The sequence below is a fragment of the Triturus cristatus genome, chromosome 6 (assembly GCF_964204655.1).
Source record: "Triturus cristatus chromosome 6, aTriCri1.1, whole genome shotgun sequence".
Taxonomy (NCBI): Eukaryota; Metazoa; Chordata; class Amphibia; order Caudata; family Salamandridae; genus Triturus; species Triturus cristatus.
Window position 1 is genome coordinate 1824758414 of NC_140589.1, and position 19760 is coordinate 1824778173.

Genomic DNA, 19760 nt, shown 5'->3' on the forward strand with positions numbered 1-19760 from the left:
CAGACCACTGGCCTCCCCCAGTTCATCTGCCCAGTCCTGTGACAGCTGAGCCTGAACGGCCATACGGTCCTCGGACCCCTCCCAGTCGCCCCCGTCATCCGATTCCTGGTAAACAGGAGGAAGGATCGGAGCAGGACGATAGACATAATGCTTCTCTAACGGCGCCGAACGCGGCGTCCATCGACGCCGGATCCGGAGCTGGGCTGAACTGGGGCTCGACGCCGAGCGGAGCCGGCGTCGGAGGTGGAACCGGTGTCGACGCCGGCGGAGGAGGCGTGACGAGGACGACCGGCGTCGGCGAGTGCCTCGGGAACATGCGGCATCGAGGCCGGCGACGGCACCGGGGCCGCCGGCATGCAAGGTTGCCCAGTCGGGTCCGCGGGGCCCGAAGGCGCGCGTCGACGGCGGAGCCAGGTTCCTCATGGCCGAGAGGAAGGCACTGACTTCCGCCGGTGTCGCGTCAGTCCCAGGGACCGGCGGGTATGGGGACTTGCGCGGCGCCTGCGGCTCCGCCGGAGCTGCGGGAGTGGAACCACCCTGACCCTCGGCCGAGTCGCGCGACCGGCGAGGGGAGTCCGAAGAGCGGTGTCGCCTCTTGGACTTCTTGGAGTGCTTCGACTTACCCGAAGACTTGGAGCCAGACGAGCGATGGTGACGTCGGCTGCGGCTCTGCGACCGATCCTTGGACCTCCTCCTGGACCGGGATCGAGGAGCTTACGGGACCGCTCCAGTCTAGCCTTCGAGGTCAGGGCCTTGCAGTCCGAACACGACTCTGCGTCGTGGTCGAGGCCCAAACAGTAAAGGCACCGGCGGTGATGATCCGTAACCGACATCAAGCGGGTACAGTCAGCACAGGCTTTGAAACCAGGCATCCTACCGGCACAGGAGTCGAGACAAGATCAAAAAGGATCAAAAAACGTAGTCAAAAAAAGACTAAAAGGGGTAGCTCTCCCGGATCTGCGCTTACCGGCGCGGAAAAAAGAAGAAATGACGTCAGCGCGCGAGGGCGGCGTCTAAGTACTCCGACGTCATTCCGGCGCACGACGCCGACGACGGACGTGGAGCCACAGACGACGCCTAGCGACGCGCAAGGGGTATTGCTGACGAAAAATCTTCCGGATCCAGTCTGACGCCTGGGGATATTCTAAGGTGAGGAATCTAACTAACGTGTTTCTTTCAGATCCAGCTTGGCTTCTCGTTCCTTCAAGGCCTTCAGGTTCATCTTTCTACAGCATGGACAGCCCTCGACGTCGTGATCTGAAGATAGACACCACAAGCAGTCCTCATGGGGGTCAGTGATCGACATATGCCCCCCGCACTCTTTACAGGGCTTGAAACCAGACTTCCTTGGAGCAGACATGTCGAAACCACAGAAGGAAACCAGACAACAGCGCGGAAAAAAGGGAACTGACGTCATCATGCCAACGTGGCCCTCTTATGGCTCCAGTGACGTCACGCGGAGCCATGGCATTGTGACGACCTAGTCGGTGTGGAGAGCTAGGATAAAGTTTCCGCGAAATACTGGCGCAGGGGATATTCATAAGGTGAGGAATCATAAGGTGAGGAATCCACAGACAGATGTATCCATCAGAATGGCATATCAATGTGTTTTTGAAGAGGGACAAATATGGAAATAGTAGTACATGAGGATTATTCTGGGCAGTATGCCCATTGGAGCACATGTGAATTTGGCAGGCAAAACTATGGTTCGATAAATGCATTTTCTTAAACCACGTGATAAGCTACATGAAAGAAGGTCATCAAATTTCACACCCTGTGACTGTCACCATGTCAGGCAAGACATGGAGCAGCAGGACTAGTGCACTGGGAGAAGTAAAGACAAATTGATCTACAATTCACCAACTTCACTTACCTGATGGTTGATGTTCATCAAACCGACTGCTGTCATTTTAGTCTGCCAGAAGGCCTGCTGGGTCTACCCTGATTTTGTCTCAGGCATTGAAATTAGCTTCCCCCTTCACCATCCATCATTCCAGCTGCATGCAGAAATTCTGTTCACTTTGAAGTCTTTCTTACTCCGATCGCAAATTTCTCTATTCCATCTTCCTTGCTAACTAGTTCTTCTGTTATTAGTTTATGCACTGCACAAAAGAACAAGTTACTTACCTTCGGTAACGATATATCTGTAAGAGACATATATTAGTTATGGATTCCTTACCTTAGAATTACCCCCAGGCGTCAGACTGGAGATGGAGAATTGTTCTTGAGCAGTACCCCTGTGCGTCGTTCGGTGGCGTCGGTGGACTCAGCGTGCGTCATTGGCGTTGTGATCTACTTAGACGTCACCCCTGCGCGCTGACGTTAGTCCTTTGCACAACATTCCACGCCAGAAGCGCAGAGCCATGCAAGACACTGGCCACTGGTGCAGAAAACTAGGGCCCTGAAAGGGAGTCCCTTACTCTAGAAGTTAGTTTGCAGAACTGGGAGTATGGGTGGGGCAGTAATGAATCCATAACTAATATATGTCTCTTACAGATATATTGTTACCGAAGGTAAGTAACTTGTTCATCTGAAAGACTATTAGTTATGGATTCCTTACCATAGAATAGATACCCCAGCAATACCAACCCTGGAGGTGGGTAGGCGAACCAAGTTCACACCAGGAAGTCCTGAAGAACGGAGCAGCCAAAGTAGCAGTCTCTCTTGACTTGGCTGTCCAGGCAGTAATGCTTAGTGAACGTGTGCAATGAAGCCCATGTGGCTGTCTGGCAGATGTCATGAAGGGGGACTCCACGTCCCAAAGCAGTAGTGGCTGCAGTCGCCCTGGTAGAATGGGCATGCAACCCCACTGGAGGTTCCTTTTTCGCCAAGGAATAACAAGTTTTAATGCAAAGAACGACCCATCGAGAGATGGTTAGTTTTTGCACAGTCCAACCTTACTTGGCGCCCACATAGCCAACAAAGAGCTGATCATCCACCCGGAATGGTTTTGTACGTCCAGATAAAATGAGAGCGCACATTTTGGATCCAGACAGTGGAGCCTCTCTTCTTCTTTAGAAGGATGCGGGGGCGGGAAGAAGGTGGGCAAAGTGATGGTCTGTCCTATGTGGAAAGAGGTGACCACTTTGGTAAGAAAAGGTCAAGTTCGAAGGACAACCTTGTCAAGATGAACAGCAAGGAAAGGAGGCTTAGAAGAAAGAGCCTGAAGCGCACTCACCCTGCGTGCAAAGGTGATGGTAACCAGTAAAGCAGTTTTTACGGTTAAGAGACTAAGAGGACAACTATGTAGCGGCTCAAAGGGAGTGCACATAAGGTAAATCAGAACGAGGTTAAAGTCCTACTGGGGCATTACAAAAGGAATAGGAGGAAAGAGGTGAGTAATGCCCTTAAGAAACCTATTTACAATAGGGGACTTGAAAAGAGAAGGCTGATCAGACAGGCGAAGAAAGGCCAAAATGGCCGCAAGATAGCCTTTGAGGATACCCAGAGTAGAGCCCTGCTGGGCCTAAGAAAGTAGAAAGAGGAGAACCTCAGAAAGGGGGCAGAAAGGGGATCCACAGCCTTTGCTGCGCACCATGCCACAAATGTGTTCCATCTACAGGCGTATACCGTTTTAGTGGAGGGACGCCTGGCTGACAAGATAACATTACAGACTTCGGGAGGAAGGTCGAAAGCTGTCAACTGCCGCCGCTCAATCTCCACGGAAGGAGGTGGAGGCTGGACAGGTGCGGGTGAAGGACCGTCCCCTGCTGCTGCGACCGAAGATCTTACCTAAGAGGCAGTCTCTTCGTGCCCAATCCGGAGCCACAAGAGCGACTTGGGCCCAGTCGCGCTTGATCATCTTCAGCACTCTGGGCAGAAGTGGTATAGGTGGAAAAGCGCATTGAAGACCGCAACTCCAGTCGCAACGAAAAGTGTCGAACGAGTGCCACCTTGAAAATTCCAACGCGCAGAACTGCTGACATTGCACATTCTCCTCGATGGTGAACAGATCTAACCAAGGCTATCCCCACTGCTGAAAGAGATCTCGCACCACCTCTGAGTATAGACGCCAATCGTGATCCATCATGCACCTGTGGCTGAGTTTGTTGGCCTTGGCCTTTAGAGAACCTGACAGGTGTTGAACCACCAGGGACATACCCGGATGATCTAGCCTTGTCCAAAAGCAAAGAGCCTCTTGACATAGGGTCCACTGCCCCCGCCCCGCCTGTTGCAGTACCACATGGCAGCTGTGCAGTCAGTAAAAACCTGCACTACTCTTCCTCGGACAGAGGGAAGGAATGCCTTCAGTGCAAGACGAATCACCCGGAGCTACAGAAGATTGATGTGCAGCCAGGACTATGCCGGAGACCAGAGGCCTCTGATCTCCGCCTCCCTCATGTAGCCGCTCCACCACAGAAGTGATGCATCAGTCACCACTGTAAACTCTGGTTGGGAGAGGGATCTGCAGTTGACCCAATTCTGGTTCGTTAGCCGCCACTACAATTGGTGTGCAGTGCCCTCCGAGATCTGGAAGCAAACGGAAAGATTCCCCATATGCTGTGCCCACTGAAACTTCAGGTCCCACTGCAGAGCCCGCATATGCCACCTAGCATGATCCACCAGCAGGATGGAGGAGGCCATGAGGCCCAGCAGCCTCAGGGTCATTCTCACAAAACCCGGGATAGAGGCTGAAACATCAGAATCATAGCCCGAATATCCCAGACTCACTGCTCGGGAGGAAAAGTCCAGAACCTCTCTGTTGATAGTGAACCCCAGTGAATGCAGGAGGTCCGCCGTAGTCTGAAAGTGTGAGACGACAACCTGGGGCAAGGCCGCCTTCAACAGCCAGTCATCGAGATAGGGGAAGACTGGAACCCATGATCTGCGCAGATGAGCTGCGACCACCGCCATCACTTTCGTAAACACCCGAGGAGAGCTGGTAAGGCCAAAGGGGAGCACAGTAAACTGAAAATTCTTGTGTGGAAATAGGTGTCCAGCAAGTCCAGTGCTACTATCCAATCTGCAGGGTCGTGGACAGATAGGACCTGAACCAATGTCAACTTTTTGAACTTCTCCTTCCCGAGGAAGCAGTTGACATCCCAAGATCCAAGATAGGAAGCATGCCTTTGTCCTTCTTGAGGACCAGAAAGTAGTGGGAGAAACAACCACGACCTACTTCTGGGGCAGGTACTCGTTCGATAGCTCCCTTGGCAAAGAGAGCCACAACTTCCTGGCAGAGAAGGGCCAAGTGATCTTCCGACATGCGGTGGAGCGTAGGTGGCATGAATGGAGGGGTAGTCTCGAAGGGGAGGGAGTAGCCCCTTCGGACTATCTGCAAAACCCACCTGCCCGACGTGATAGCTTGCCAGTGGGGGAGGTGATGGCGGATCCTGACGCCCACTGGCAACTGGTGGCCCTGAAAGGTCGGTCTAGGAGAGTTCGGAGGCTGCTGCAGAGGGGGCACTGGTGGACTGGCCCGCTCATTGGCCCCCAGACCCACGGAGCTGTATCCCACTGCCCCGGCCGCGCAAAAGTTGGCAAGCTTCCACAGGCCTGTGGCTTTGGGTGGAACGTGGTGGGGTACCCCTTCTGTAGCCACGAAAGGGGCAAAAAGCAGACTGCGTGGGGCGAGAGGTAGTAGCTAGGCCCAAGCATATGGCCGTAGCCCTAAAATCCTTGAAACGCTCCAGCGCGTTGTCCGCTTTGCCGCCAAACAAGCGACGACCATCAAAGGTCTACTGACGTTGAAATCGTCCTGCCTAGCGAGTCGGCGGTGTCCAGCTCACATCATATGGCGAACTTTGCTGCGTCTCTCCCGTCCGCAATCGCACCGGAAAGTACGGCCCGGGCCTCCTCCGGGCACTGTGGCAGCACCTGCGCAACCGTGTCCCACACGAAGTGGGTCTAATGGCCCAAGAGATATGCGGTGTTCACCGACCGCAGTCCTAAGCTGACCGAAGAAAAGATTTTCTTCCCAAGATGATCCAGCTTCTTGGATTCCCTATCTGGGGGAGCAGTAGAAAAAAAAAAGCCACTGGACGTCGAGGCCTGGACGACCAAGCTCTCTGGGGTAGGGTGTTGGGAGAGGAAAGTGGGGTCGCCCGGAGCCAGGCAGTGGCGTCTGGCAATCATCCTGTCCACAGGAGCCCCTGTGCTGTGCTTGGACCAAGTGACCAGTAGGATGTCTGTGAGAGAGTCATTGAACAGCATCAGGGGCTCCGAAGAGGCTGCTGCTGGTTGAAGTACCTCAGTCAGGAGGTTAGTCCTTACTGCCACCGTAGGTAGCTCAAGGCCTCAGCTGCCCTACGCAACACCACAGCGTAGGAGGCTCCCTCCTCCGTAACCACGGTAGGGGGAGAAAGCATACCAAGGTCTGGAGAAGAATCCAGACCACTGGGCCCACCCAGTTCCTCTCTCCAGTCAGGCTCTTCCAGTTGGTCTGCTAGAGGGTCAACAGACCCCTCCCAGTCCTCACCCTCCTCTGGCTGCCACTCAGGGCGATAAGGAACGCCAGAATAGAAATGGGGCACAAAAGTACCGGTACTGACGACGGTACTGGCGTCGGTCCAGCTCCGTGTTTATGTCGAGGCGGAGGCCGAGGTCGACACCAACTGGGGACACTGGCATCGGAGGTGTCGCCAATGGATTCGGCGCCGGAGGAGTTAGAAGGTCGACCGGCTCCGATGCGGATCCAGGCCTGGATGACTGGGGGCCCTGCAGAGTCAACCCAACGGGCTCCGCGGCAGAGCCGGATGACTACCTTCTGCATACCGTGTCGGCCGATGGACGGGGAGAAGGCGAAGAGCAATGGTGCTTCTTCGCTTTCTTCTTGTGCTTCGACTAACCCGAAGACGAAGACTTCGAAGAGGAGTGATGTTGGTGGCTCTGCAACCTGTCCCGCAACCTCCCTCTCGACTGGGACCTCGAGCGGCTCGGGCGGACTGCTGGGCCTCGAGAAGCTTTCGGGACCACTCCCGCAAAGAATTGGGGTTCATGGCCCGGCAGTCGAAGCAAAACTTCGGGTCGTGGTTGCGCTCCAGCCACCAGAAGTAACAAGGCTTGAAGCCGGTCCGTTGATGTGACATCCCTTGCACCAGGAGTCAAACGACAAAAAAATAAGTTGACAAAAAGGTCGAAAAAACTAGTAACATTTTTTTTTTTTTAAATACTGAGGGTACCGCTTTCTCAGGATCTGCGCTGGCTGGCGCGGAAAAAGAAAGAACGGCCGTCAGCACACAGGGGCGGCGTCTAAGTAGATAACGCGACGTCATTCCGGCGATCACAACGCCAACAACGAACACTGAGTCGACAGACGCCACCTAGTGACGCGCAGGGGTACTGCTGAAGAAAAATTCTCCGGATCCAGTCCGATGCCTGGGGGTAATTTTAAGGTAAGAAATCCATAACTAATAGTCTCTTTCAGATATACAACCCACTGCACAGACAATACTGGCACAGAGAAACACATCTGCATGCAGTCACGGGTGAGTAGTGTTTCAGACACGATGATGCGCTAGATGGGCCATGTACGCACGATGCGCTTCGCGCACCGTGCGCACATGGGGGACATATTATGCGCTTCCTTGTGATAGGTAATCTGTTGAAATTTTTTGGGGAAATGCTGTGCTCTTATATGCCATGCTCAAATGGTGGCCTTCCGCCACCATTTGCACACGGGGTGGAGAGAGTGTGGATTTTTTTTTTTAATTTTTTTTTCCGTACGCGTACGGTAAGCGTACGGTAAGCGTAATCGGCGAAATTTTCGAAAAATAAAAAATTACCGTTTTTTGCCTTGGGGGATCTTTGAAGACTCAACTAACATGGTTATGTGCATGGCCCCTTTATATGTTTTTGGCATTTGTTTATCAGCTCCCCCCTCAGAGTGCGAGAGAGAAAATGGCGGCCGCCGCTTCCTGGTTTCGACCGATTCGAATGTTTACTAAGATCTAAGGGCCAATCAGAATCGCGCTCGCGCACGCCACCGTACGCGTACGGTAAGCGCACCGTAAGCGCACCGTAAGCTGGCTCAGATATATATATTGATTTAAAGGCTATTTTCTCAGAATCTACTGAACAGATTTACACCAAACCTACAAAAGGCACTTCCTTGACCTGAGGACTACCTCTCTGCCAAATTTCAAGTAATTCTGTTCAGCCGTTCGGGCTGTAGCTGTGTCTAAAGGTCCTATGGAAAAATGCATGGGAAAAACGCGTTTTGGGACCCCCCTTTTATCTCAGCCCCCGCTTGACGAATCCCCCCGAGACTTTCAGGGTAGGAGCGGAGCGTAGCGCCCCACCTATTTTGAAAAATTCGCAAGGATTCGTCGACCGGCGCAAAAGTTATTCAAAATAGAATGTTGCGGATTTCCTATGGAAACGTGGTCCTAACTATAACTACCTACTGGCGACCGCCAGTAGGGGATGGGGATATATATATATATATATATATTTTTTTTTTTGTCAAACCCAGGGAGATGAGCTGGGACCACCGCCATCACTTTAGTGAACACTCGAGGGGCAGTGGTAAAGGCAATGGGGTGCCTGCTAAGTAAAAGTACTCTTGGCCATCCATGAACCGCAGGTAATGCCTGTGGGCAGGCAAGACTGGAATGTGAAAGTATGCATCCAGCAAGTCCAATGATATCATTCAGTCTCTTTAGTCCAGGGCAGAGAGGATTTGCACTAATGTGAGCAGGCTGAATTTCGCCTTCGTCAGGAAGAGATTGAGAAGTTGCAGATCTAGGATAGGATGATGGCCTCAGTCCTCCTTGGGTACCAGAAAGTAACGTGAATAGCAACCACGGCCTACTTCTGATGCCAGCACCTTTTTTTACAGCCCCCTTAGCCAATAGAGCTAACACTTCCTGACACAGCAAGGAGAGGTGGTCCTTCGTCAGCTTGTCATAAGAGGGTGGAGATGGGGGTGGGGGCAGTCACGAAGGAGAGGGAGTAGCTGCAAACCCATCGGTCTGAGGTGATTGACCTCCAATTGAGCAGGTGGATGCAGTATCCTGCATCTCCCGCCCCCACACAATGCCCATGATGGTCAGAGGGCAAACTAAAGAGGATGCTGGGGGTGTGGGTGAGGGGAGTGGGGGTTTGACAGGCTTGATTTCTGTCCACCTGTCCCACATGCCCAAGCTTAACACACCAGTGGTCAGTGTGCTTCGTAGCTTTGCACTTCTGGAGTGAAATATTGCAAAAAGAAACTAACATCTAGCTCGGGTGGCTCAGAACGCCACGCGAAACGACGCCACTTGCCGCCCGCTCACCAAAAATTTCGAGATCCAGTCTGGTCCCTGCGGACTATTCTAAGGTAAGGAATCTGCGGCTAGAAGTTTCTATCACACAGAAAAAACTCTGGGGACAAAATTGTACACACATTTTCCAGCATGAAATTATTTATATAGAACAGTATCTGGCACCACTGCATTCATTAGATTAGAAGCAGAAATGGAAGCAGCCCAAATCTCACTTTGCGGGCTCGGTTTTAGTTGGCTGAGCTCCGTTAGTGTCAATTATCTTGCTATCCAAAAAGAATCTTCAGGTAGGCAAGTGAAAACCGGGAAACACTGCAAACTAAAAAGAAGTGAAAACCAGAAAGTTGGCAAAAAGTATAAAATAACTAAGAATTGCTCTAGACAAAAACATTTCAACTCTTAAAACCCAACTCGCCCTCCAATCACTCATTGTGTGTAGATCATTACCCTTTGCCTTGTACAGCGCTTCATTGCCTTTTTAGGTATGTTTGTGCTATGTAAATCACACAGACATACTTACACACATAATGAAAAACAGTGGTGAAAGGACAACAGCTACAAATTCTGTGCTTGAAATCAACTTACCTCGTCTATGTTTCGGAGCCATTTGCTTATGTTTTCAAAGCTTTTGGCATTTGTGATGTCATAGACCAACATGATTCCCATGGCACCTCTGTAGTAAGAGGTTGTGATGGTGTGGAACCGCTCCTGTCCTGCTGTGTCCCTGTGAAGATTGAGTAAACAGATTATACACAGTATTATTAACCGTGTCTATACAATAGGCTGTATTGATTAAAAAAAAGTGAGAACGGCTACCAAATTGAGTTAAAAAAATATAAATGGGCAACTTTCACAGGACAATTATGTTAAATCCCCCCCCCCCCCCCCATCAAATTAATAGAATAAAAGACCAGGCACCTAGAACTTCAAGACATAAGGTCGTTAAGGAAACTTCGCTTCTCCAGGAAGACTATGATGGAAGATTCCATTTACAGAAAAGAATTAAAGATAGAAGAAAAACATGCAACTCCAGGTCTGTATCATAGGTAGGCTTCTTAAATTCTTGAATAGTGAATGCCGCACTCAATTGTGAAATCTAAGAATAATAAAGGAGGGGAAAAGGAAGCTTCCATAAAGGCAGTGGATCCCATCGCTGAATTAGCGAGATCTGATACTATTGAGTACAATATAGTCTAGAACCCAGGTCTGTGCTGTTACACCTCAAAGGGCCACATGATGCAAGTGGTGGCACAAAATACAGCCCATGAGCAGTAGCTTGTTCATACTTCTAGTTTTTTTTTTTTATCATTATTTTTTTAAAATCATTGTATTCTAAAGTCTACTTCTATAACTGCATTTAGTTCTGTTGAGAAGAATCATAATAGTTTCGCTAAATAATGTCCTTGAGGAATGACAAGATCGCAATACTCTCGTATGACATGATTCGAGTGTTATATTGAGGTTAATTTTATTTATACGTTTATGTTACACACAAACCACAGACAACTCTGCCTTGGTACCCAAATGAATAAATAGTTATTAATGAAATCTCCTTTTGCAAAACGTAGCTAGTGTAAAAGTATTTTGTGGGGTGCGTGAAAAGGATGGTTGGGCTCTATTTTTAAATTCCGTTCTTTAGGACCAATAAAGCAGTTTATCTACCGTGCAGAATCGTGCTTCGGTTTTACAGTGCTTTACCGGAGCTGACTCGGTTTGCTGGCAACCTCTAGGCAGCCACGTGCTTTCGGCAATCAAGTCAACAGCTTGAGATCTGGTTTTCGAAAGGAAGATCTTTGCCTTCCTGCAAAGAGCCGATGTACCAGCTGTTCAATTATAAAAAAATACATACATATGCAGGACAATCCACTTAATCCGCAGTAAGGCATGCCATGCAGACACGTCCTGAATCCACCTTCACCTTTCACACCCAAGGCATGGCATAAAATCCAGGGAGAGGGCGATTGATAGGGCCTGACAACCGGCATAAAGAAGGGTGCAACACCTAAACAATGCTACAGTCAATCGCACCAAGACACCAGCACGCGAAAGGGGCCCATACTGTCCACAGCATTCTTTCTGTCAATAAAAGCAAGCAGTGCAGGACATCCTTTTGTGACCCTGTCCAGGATCACTGCAAACAGATCGGACTGCAACTAAAGAGAAGCTAGCGTTGGCGGGCTCAAAGACCATGGCACACAGGAAGGAGCGGTTCTCTGATCTCAGGGAAGTAGCCAAGAAAAGTAACAAAGCTGTTCCTAAAGATGGGTGGGACAGACCATGTAATGTTCTAGGAGAGTTATTGATTTATGGATATTGTGGCCCTCACACAACCATCAGGATGTCGTGAATCACGTACCCCTCAGGATGTATCGTATTGTGTCATCATCGGTCTGCTCCTGCGTCGGGTCGGCTGGTGCAATACCCGACGGGCTCTTATTTAGAGAGCACTCTTGTGGAGATCTTTTTATCCAATACAGCCGCTGGGTGAGGTGGGAGTGTGGGGCTCTTTTAGTAATGTAGATGAAAGACAATTATTAAAATAGGTTCGGAGTGCTTATCTCAATCAATTTATTTAGGCAGCCTCCTCGCCTAGTTAAAACTGTGAGGTTGAGTGTTGGTAACTTAGAGTAATAGACTAGGTTATATACACTGCCTCAGGGAAGTAGCAGCAGGAAAACGCAAGGAAGGCCTTGCAACAGGCGAGTCATACATGTAGGCAGACTACAACTGTGTGCCCCTCAAATCGGATCCTCAAGGGAGACATTAGCCACCAACGGTGGACACCTAGGTCCTGCTATTGGCCATGGTCAACCAGACCCTAAAGAATTAAAAAGACCCCTGGAAAGTCATGCAACAAACCACACTCTGGAAATAGTGCTGAAGTTGCAATTAAGATTTGTAACAACGAAGAATGACTACTGGGTGGAACCTCAGATGTGTGGCTCACGTGTCACCACTGTAGGCATAAATATTTTTCAGGTCTTCTGCCAGCAGAACAAGATAACCCAATTCCAGAATTTCTTGGTTTCGATTTGAAAACAAGGGTCCAGCCAGGTAAGCGGCCCTTTCTGGGCTTTTTAACAAATGAAAATCTCTTAGGAGTGGGCTGTTCTGTACCTTATTTAATCAACATTTCCAGAGCAATTGTTGCCGATGAAAATTGCATTTTAGATTTCTGCCAGGGGTGGATTCATGACATCGATGACCTTTTCTTCTAAACCTTTAGCTATTTTTGAGACAAGGTTGCTTGCATTTTTTTTTTTATTGCTGGTATCTTGCGCAGTCAATTGCAGGTGGCCTCCCACGCTGATAAGCGCAAGGGAAGGAGACCGAGAAGGGAATTTGGTCAAGAGGAGGGAGGAGAGTAATAGGGACCCCAGGGAGATGGAAAAGACGAGTTCGGCGGACTTCAAAGCAAATGGAAATTGTGCGGCAAGCAATGTGTCCCATACGGAAAGTGGCAGAGAAGACAATGGCGGGCCACACAAATATGAACGTGCTAGTACAAGTTCAAAGTTGGAGAAATTAGAAAAGGACGCGATTATGGCAGGCTGGATAGGATGTGGGGTGGGAGGGAGCTGGATGCAGAGCTTAAGGAAAAGGAGAAAGAACAGGTAGAGATGCTAAGGAAGAAAAATGGATGAAGGACGTGAGGGAGCTACAGGCTGTAAGATAAAATGAACCCATAGTAATGAAAATGAACCCATAGTAATGGATTAGTAAAGATGAAATAATTATGTCAACAAGTTCAGAAACAAATAACAGAGTGCAGGACAAGAGGAAGAGCATGGGAAGGTGGATCTGTGAAGGTAAACTTTCCTGTGCCCAATAGTACTGCAGATTGAGGTATTCTGGTTTCTGTTGATGTAGAGAATTGAGAGAAAAGAGCAAGCCCAGACATGCGGATCAGAAAATAAATCATTCAAAGCTTCTGACATACTCAACCGCCAAGGATAGCGCTGCACCCACACGTGAGCCCTCCTCACGTTCAAAACTTAGATGCTCCCCTTGGGTGAACACAGTAGTTCCTCCGGAAATTCACACCGGTAGATGTAAGACACCATCTCCATACTCACCATTACCCCAAAACGTATACATTGAAACAAAGCGAACACTAAATATATATGGCTCCTTCAAAGACTCAGACCAATAGGTCTACCAAGTCAGACGGACATGCAATAAATACCCAGTCAGCACAAACTGGTCCTTTGTGCGTCAAGCCCAGATTCTCAGGTTAGCTGCAGTTTTCAAGATAGCAGCAAAAAGACAATGTCAACTGGTCAATCATGTAAGGGAACCATTAAGTATCAGAATTAATCATATTGCACAGGAAGAGACAAGGGAGACCAAGGAGAGGGTGAAGGGTTGTTATTTGTAGATAGAAGCACAAAATACAACTAAATTACAGTAACCATAACAACCATATGTGCACTGGGGGTGTCGTGGTGAGTGAACGGCACAGTGACACAAGTGTGTAGGAAACAACGTGGGGCGGCGAGGGGCAATTAAACAATGGGGGTCAAACAAGGTATTTACAAGATATTTACAATTACAAACATAAATTCATTATTTGGGAATGACCCTTCTCAATGCCACAAATGGCGTAGAGTCGACGGCGTTTCGACCTCTTTAGCTTGAGGTCATCATCAGGACTATGGTTACACGATTCATAAGGTACTTCTATCGGAACAGAAGGAAAAGGAGGGAAAGTAATTGGTCGTGGGACCCAGAGAAGTAGATTGCAGCATAGTAGACCGTGGGAGAATGGATAGAAAGTTACCTGGTGACAAGGAAGGGAGGGTAGAAAAGTCCAAGGTAAGTCAATCACGGGGGCGCTGTGGCGTCAGAGAAACAGTAGTCGGGTTACTGTGGTGCGTATCTGGACATGGAAGGAAGTGAACAGTACGAATTATCTATAAAACAGGCCAAGAAACGGAGGGAGAGCGGCGTCACGATCTTACCAGTTAGTGATGGTTCAGGCACCTGTGAGGAGCTAGAGCGTGCGTCGTATTTGGCGGCGCTCTGAAAAGAAAATGAGTGGGCTCTGTTAGTTGCCGGGGTGGCGGGGGTGTATGTGGGGTCGGGGGGGTTAAAGTAGTCAAGGAGCGATTGGTCGGACAACTGGGAACGGGACAACAAGGAGTAAGGAGCTTACCAGAAGCATTGGTTCGGGGGTAATTAGATTTGAGTCCGGCTGTGGAAGAGGTTGCGACAGTCCAGGACGAGGAAACCGAGATCAGTCCGGTGGTGAGAGGCCGATTGAACGAGTGAAGCGTCTCGGGCGTACTGCGCGCCAATGCCGGGTTCAGTTGTTACTGGCAGGGTCACGTGAGGTGATTATGGGCGGGTCAAGTCCGTGCATTAGAGCAGGACTAGAGCGTGAAATGGCGATGCAAGTGCCCCGGGGGGATAGGTAGGGTGAGAGCGGCACTTAGAAAGGTGGCCGACGGTAGGCACCGTGATCGGTAGAAAGAAATATACAATTAAAGTTTGGGACATTTGAAATACTCGAATTACAATGAATCAAGCTGTAAATTGTACATTCACAAGAATAAGCATGAGACAAATATGAAAACACGTAAGAATTATATCAGACATTCAAGAGGAAAAAAACATGAAAAATGAGAAACGTGAAAGAACGGTTCAAGAATTGTATACATCACTTGGAAGAGAATTAAACAAAAACTAAGGATTCGAAGTCAGATTGTTGAAAAGTAAACATTGATTTGGGACAATAAGGGTAAAGCTGTACAATCAGTGTAAGGTGGTTGCTATAAAGCCCGATAAAGCAAATACTGGGGTTTACAAGTGGAGAACCACAGAGGCCAAGGAAGGCTGACAATTGCGATCAAGGAAAAAATCTTTTGTCAAAACAATCATAGAAGGTTAGCATAGGTCGTTCGATCAGCAATAGGTGGAAAGATGATCAAGTACTGAAACAGAGTAACTACGGGCATATAATGCTAAGCCAGTTGAAGGTAGAAGGAAGCTCCTATGTGTTGATAATAACTGTTTTCCACTCATCAAGTGAATTCAGACCATGTGACCCAGAATTACAGCGTGTGATCCATCTACATTTACATTTGTTTAGTAGAAGTTGAATGTTTCCGCCACGAATGGGTAGTAGTGGGCGGTCTATGACATGTCATGTCTGTCTCAGAATGATTGTGTTCTTTATAATGTGCTACCAGTGGTGCGGTAGTAACATTGCATCTAACGCAGCTCTTGTATTGTGAGATGCGTTGCTTAACCATTTGTGTAGTCTCACCTATGTAAAGTAAATTACAAGAGCAACGGATCGCACAAATAACATTGTTGGTACAAACAGTTGGAAAATTGTTTGAGTTGGTATGTGCGATCTGTGGTGACAAAGACTTAGGTGTTATTTGTAAGGTCACAGGCCATTTTAAATGCCAAAACTGTAATGTCTATTATGGGTGGAAGGACCCACATGGTTGTTACTGATATGTCTTTCCTTAGAGGGCCATGCAATGGCATGAACCAATTTGTCCGAAAGGTTGTCGCCCCTTTTGTATGATAGTAATGGGGGGATCTGAAAAGTGTGGAAAGGTGCGGAGCAATGTCCAGTTTAAAAAAAAAAATGATATTCCCATCCCTGTTCCTGAAAGGACTATAGGTTGAGACAAAAAGAATGCATGTGTTGTGTTTAATGGACGGTGCCAGGATGACCTCCCTGTGACTATACCACGCACGTTTGAGAGCTCTTTTAACCAGACGTTTTGGGTACCCTCTGTTGGTCAATTTTTCCAAAAGGATAGATGCCTCCCGGAAATAATCCTTGCGCCATTTGCAATTACGCCGGATACGGAGGAATTGCCCAAACGGTAGTCCATCATGTAGGCCACGGGGATGATAGCTAGAGTACAGAAGGAGGGTATTTCGTTCAGTGGGTTTGCGGTACAGGGTTGTGCCAATATTGCCTTCCTCTACGTGTAGAGTGAGGTCCAAGAATGGGAGATCATTTTTTCGAATGTCAGAGGTGAAGGTAAGGTGGGGCTGAGCATTGTTGAGCCAAGTGACAAAGGAGATCAAGACATCTTGGGTTCCTTGCCACAGTAAGAGGATGTCGCCTAGGTACCTGCACCATAGGGTGATGTTATTAAGGAAGGGGTTTTGGATCGACAAGATGCGTGTCCATTCCAAATGGTGGACATAGAGAACAGCAACATTTGGGGTGAAGCAGGCGCCCATGGAGACTCCTTTAATCTGGAGGTAGCATGCGTCTTTGTACAAGAAGTAGTTATTGGTCAAGGCGATATGTAAGTTGAGTTATGAAGTCATCGGGAATGCGTGTAGGCCTTGGTCGTGTGTTCAGTAAATGTTCCATTACCTTAAGTCCGTCCGTCTGAGGGATGTTGGTATACAAAGATTCAATATCCAGGCTTGCCATGAGGTCTGTCTCAGAGTTAAACGGGAGGTCCTCAACGATATTGATAAGGTGGGTGCTGTCTTTGACAAAAGTGTCAGTAAGTGGGACAAAGACCTTGAGGGTGGAATCAATATATTTACCCAATGGTTCCAGGACAGAACTATACCCGGACACTATAGGTCGGCCTGGTGGTGTAGAAGGGTTATTATGAATTTTGGGTAAGGTGTAGATCACAGGTGTTCTAGGATGTGGGTTGTTGAGGAAAGCGTGTTCTTTCTTATGGATGATGCCATGGTGAAGTGCCCAAGAGGTGATAACGGAGATTTTATTTTGAATGGCAACGAGTGGGTTAGAGTTAAGCTTGCGGTTGTGTGTGGTGTTGCTGAGCTGGCGAAGAATCTCGATGTCATACTTGTCATGGTCCATCACCACTATGCCCCCGCCCTTATCGGCAGGTTTGATAATTATATTTTGGTTGTCGCTCAAACTGCTGATAGCCAATTTTTCAGTGAGTGGTAAATTATAGGGTACAAATTCAGGTTGTTGTAATTGTTTGATTTCATGTAGCACAAGCTTCTCAAAGGTTAAAATCTCATGTGGTATCATTGAAGAGGGTGGCAAAAAGGTGGAGGCAGGTTTGAATTGTGTCTCAAAATGCCTGTTAGTTTCAGGTTTATCTGAAAAAAATTGTTTTAGACGGATACGTCTGAAAAACAGGAGTAAGTCTTCTTGGAGTTTGAAAAAATCGCTACGTGCAGTGGGGACAAAGGAAAGGCCCTTGCTGAGTAGGGAGATTTCGTCCGAGGATAAGGAATGGTTAAATTAAATATGGGTATGATTGTGTCAGTGACAGATGGAGTGGTGGGGGAGCATTGTGCAGTGTGACAACGAGACTTGTAGATGGTTCGGGGAACCCGATATCGGTAGAAATAGAAAGGCTGGAGTTTGTGAGGGAAGCGTCATACGCAGTGTTACAGACAAGGGAGGTAAGAATGTCGGTTTGTTTCTTATGTAGCACGTTTGTTATTGCTGGGGTTCCCATTGGTAGAACTTGGAGAGTGTCTTTCGCCTGCGTATTGATACTGGTAGTTCTGTCTCCTGCGGCCGCGACCGCGATCCGCTCCTAAAAAAAACCAGTCGGTAGGAGTCGGGGTGGTGGAGGAGGTCTAAGTGGGCCTGAGCTTGTGCCCTCCCCGCTGTCCGAGTACTCAACAGAGGTGTTAGATGAATCCGAAAACGTGATTACCTGGTTGTTGCAATATCTACCCCAGTTCTTCATTCTAGGTGGCTGGTAGGGTGTATTTTAGAATGTGTCAAGTAGGTATGGGTATGTTTGGTTTCTATTGTAATTCTTAATGTCTTTCTGAATTTTATTTATTTTCTTGTTCTGTTCGAAGGTGTGAAAGGTAGTAATGGTAGCGTTTACTCTATCTAGGAGACCTTTGGCATCAGTGATGGTGGTGTCGGCTAAGATAAGTTTTTCAAGTTCAGCTATCTCCTCTAATTCTTTTCTACTGTGTTCTACGGCCGTGTCAATGCAGAGCACCATCCAGTGCCTGGAGCAGGTAGTGGCCAGATAACTGAAGCCAGAACGGAATTTGGGGTCCTGCGTGAAAATGGCAGGAACGTTACGGATTTGTAATCCTAGTGGTATAGTGTCAGATTTGAGGTACTCAGTGAGCATGCGAGCATGCAGGTTAGTACGAATTTGTTTTTTCTTGAGATTTTCTAGCTTTTCGAGCAATATCCTGGAGTTATTGGGTGCTGAAGGGAGGGGGGAGGTCGAGGTATATGATACTAAAGAGGGTCCACTAAGAATATTCTGGATATAGTCATCCGAGTAAGAGGGGGTCTCCCTGGAGGACATAGTATGCAGATTAGTTGCACATTATGTAAACACAAAAATTAATGTGCAGTATAATCAAAAAACACTCTCGCAATCCAGCGATTGCTCAATCGTAAGAAAACAGAAACAGGAGTGAACCAGTTAGCCCAGCTGAGACCAGGTAAGTACAGCAGCAAAAAGACAATGTCTCAACTGGTCAATCATGTATGGGAACCACTAAGTATCAGAATTAATCATATTGCACAGGAAGGGACAAGGGAGACCAAGGAGAGCGTGAAGGGTTGTTATTTGTAGATAGAAGCACAAAATACAATTAAATTACAGTAACCATAAAGCCCATATGTGCACTGGGGGTCTCGTGGTGAGTGAACGGCGCAGTGACAAGTGTGTAGGAAACAACGTGGGCAGCGAAGGGCAATTAAACAATGGGGGTCAAACAAGGTATTTACAATTACAAACAAATTCATTATTTGTGAATGACCCTTCTCAATGCTGCAAATGGCGCTGTACAGTCGACGACGTTTCGACCTCTTTAGCTTGAGGTCATCATCAGGACTATGGTTACACGATTCATAAGGTACTTTTATAGGAACAGGAGGAAAAGGAGGGAAAGTAATTGGTGGTGGGACCCAGAGAAGTAGATTGCAGCATAGTAGACCGTGGGAGAATGGGTAGAAAGTTACCTGGTGACAAGGAAGGGAGGGTAGAAAAGACAAAGGTAAGTCAATCACAGGGGCGCTGTGGCATCAGAGAAACAGTAGTTGGGTTACTGTGGTGCGTATCTGGACATGGAAGGAAGTGAACAGGGCAAATTATCTATAAACTGAGGCCAAGAAGAGCATAAAACAGAGGGAGAGCGGCGTCACGATCTTACCAGTTAGTGATGGTTCAGGCACCTGTGAGGAGCTAGAGCGTGCGTTGTATTTGGCGGCGCTCTGAAAAGAAAATTAACGGGCTCCTTTAGTTGCCAGGTAACTTTCTATCCATTCTCCCACGGTCTACTATGCTGCAATCTACTTCGCTGGGTCCCACGACCTATTACTTTCCCTCCTGTTCCTATAGAAGTACCTTAGGAATCGTGTAACCATAGTCCTGATGATGACCTCAAGCTAAAGAGGTCGAAACGCCGTCGACTCTACAACGCCATTTGCGGCATTGAGAAGGGTCATTCCCAAATAATGAATTTATGTTTGTAATTGTAAATATCTTGTAAATACCTTGTTTGACCCCCATTGTTTAATTGCCCTTCGCCGCCCCATGTTTCCTACACACTTGTGTCACTGCGCCGTTCACTCACCACGACACCCCCAGTGCACATATG

General features: G+C 48.2%; 1 protein-coding gene across 1 annotated transcript in view; it reads right to left on the reverse strand.

The window, feature by feature from the left end:
- Positions 1-19760, reverse strand: part of RAB10 (RAB10, member RAS oncogene family) — a 270755-nt gene that overhangs the window by 94146 nt on the left and 156849 nt on the right. The window contains exon 3 of the mRNA XM_085613201.1: positions 9789-9927. Within this exon, the coding sequence (XP_085469327.1) occupies positions 9789-9927 (139 nt within the window). The remainder of the gene's footprint in view (positions 1-9788; positions 9928-19760) is intronic.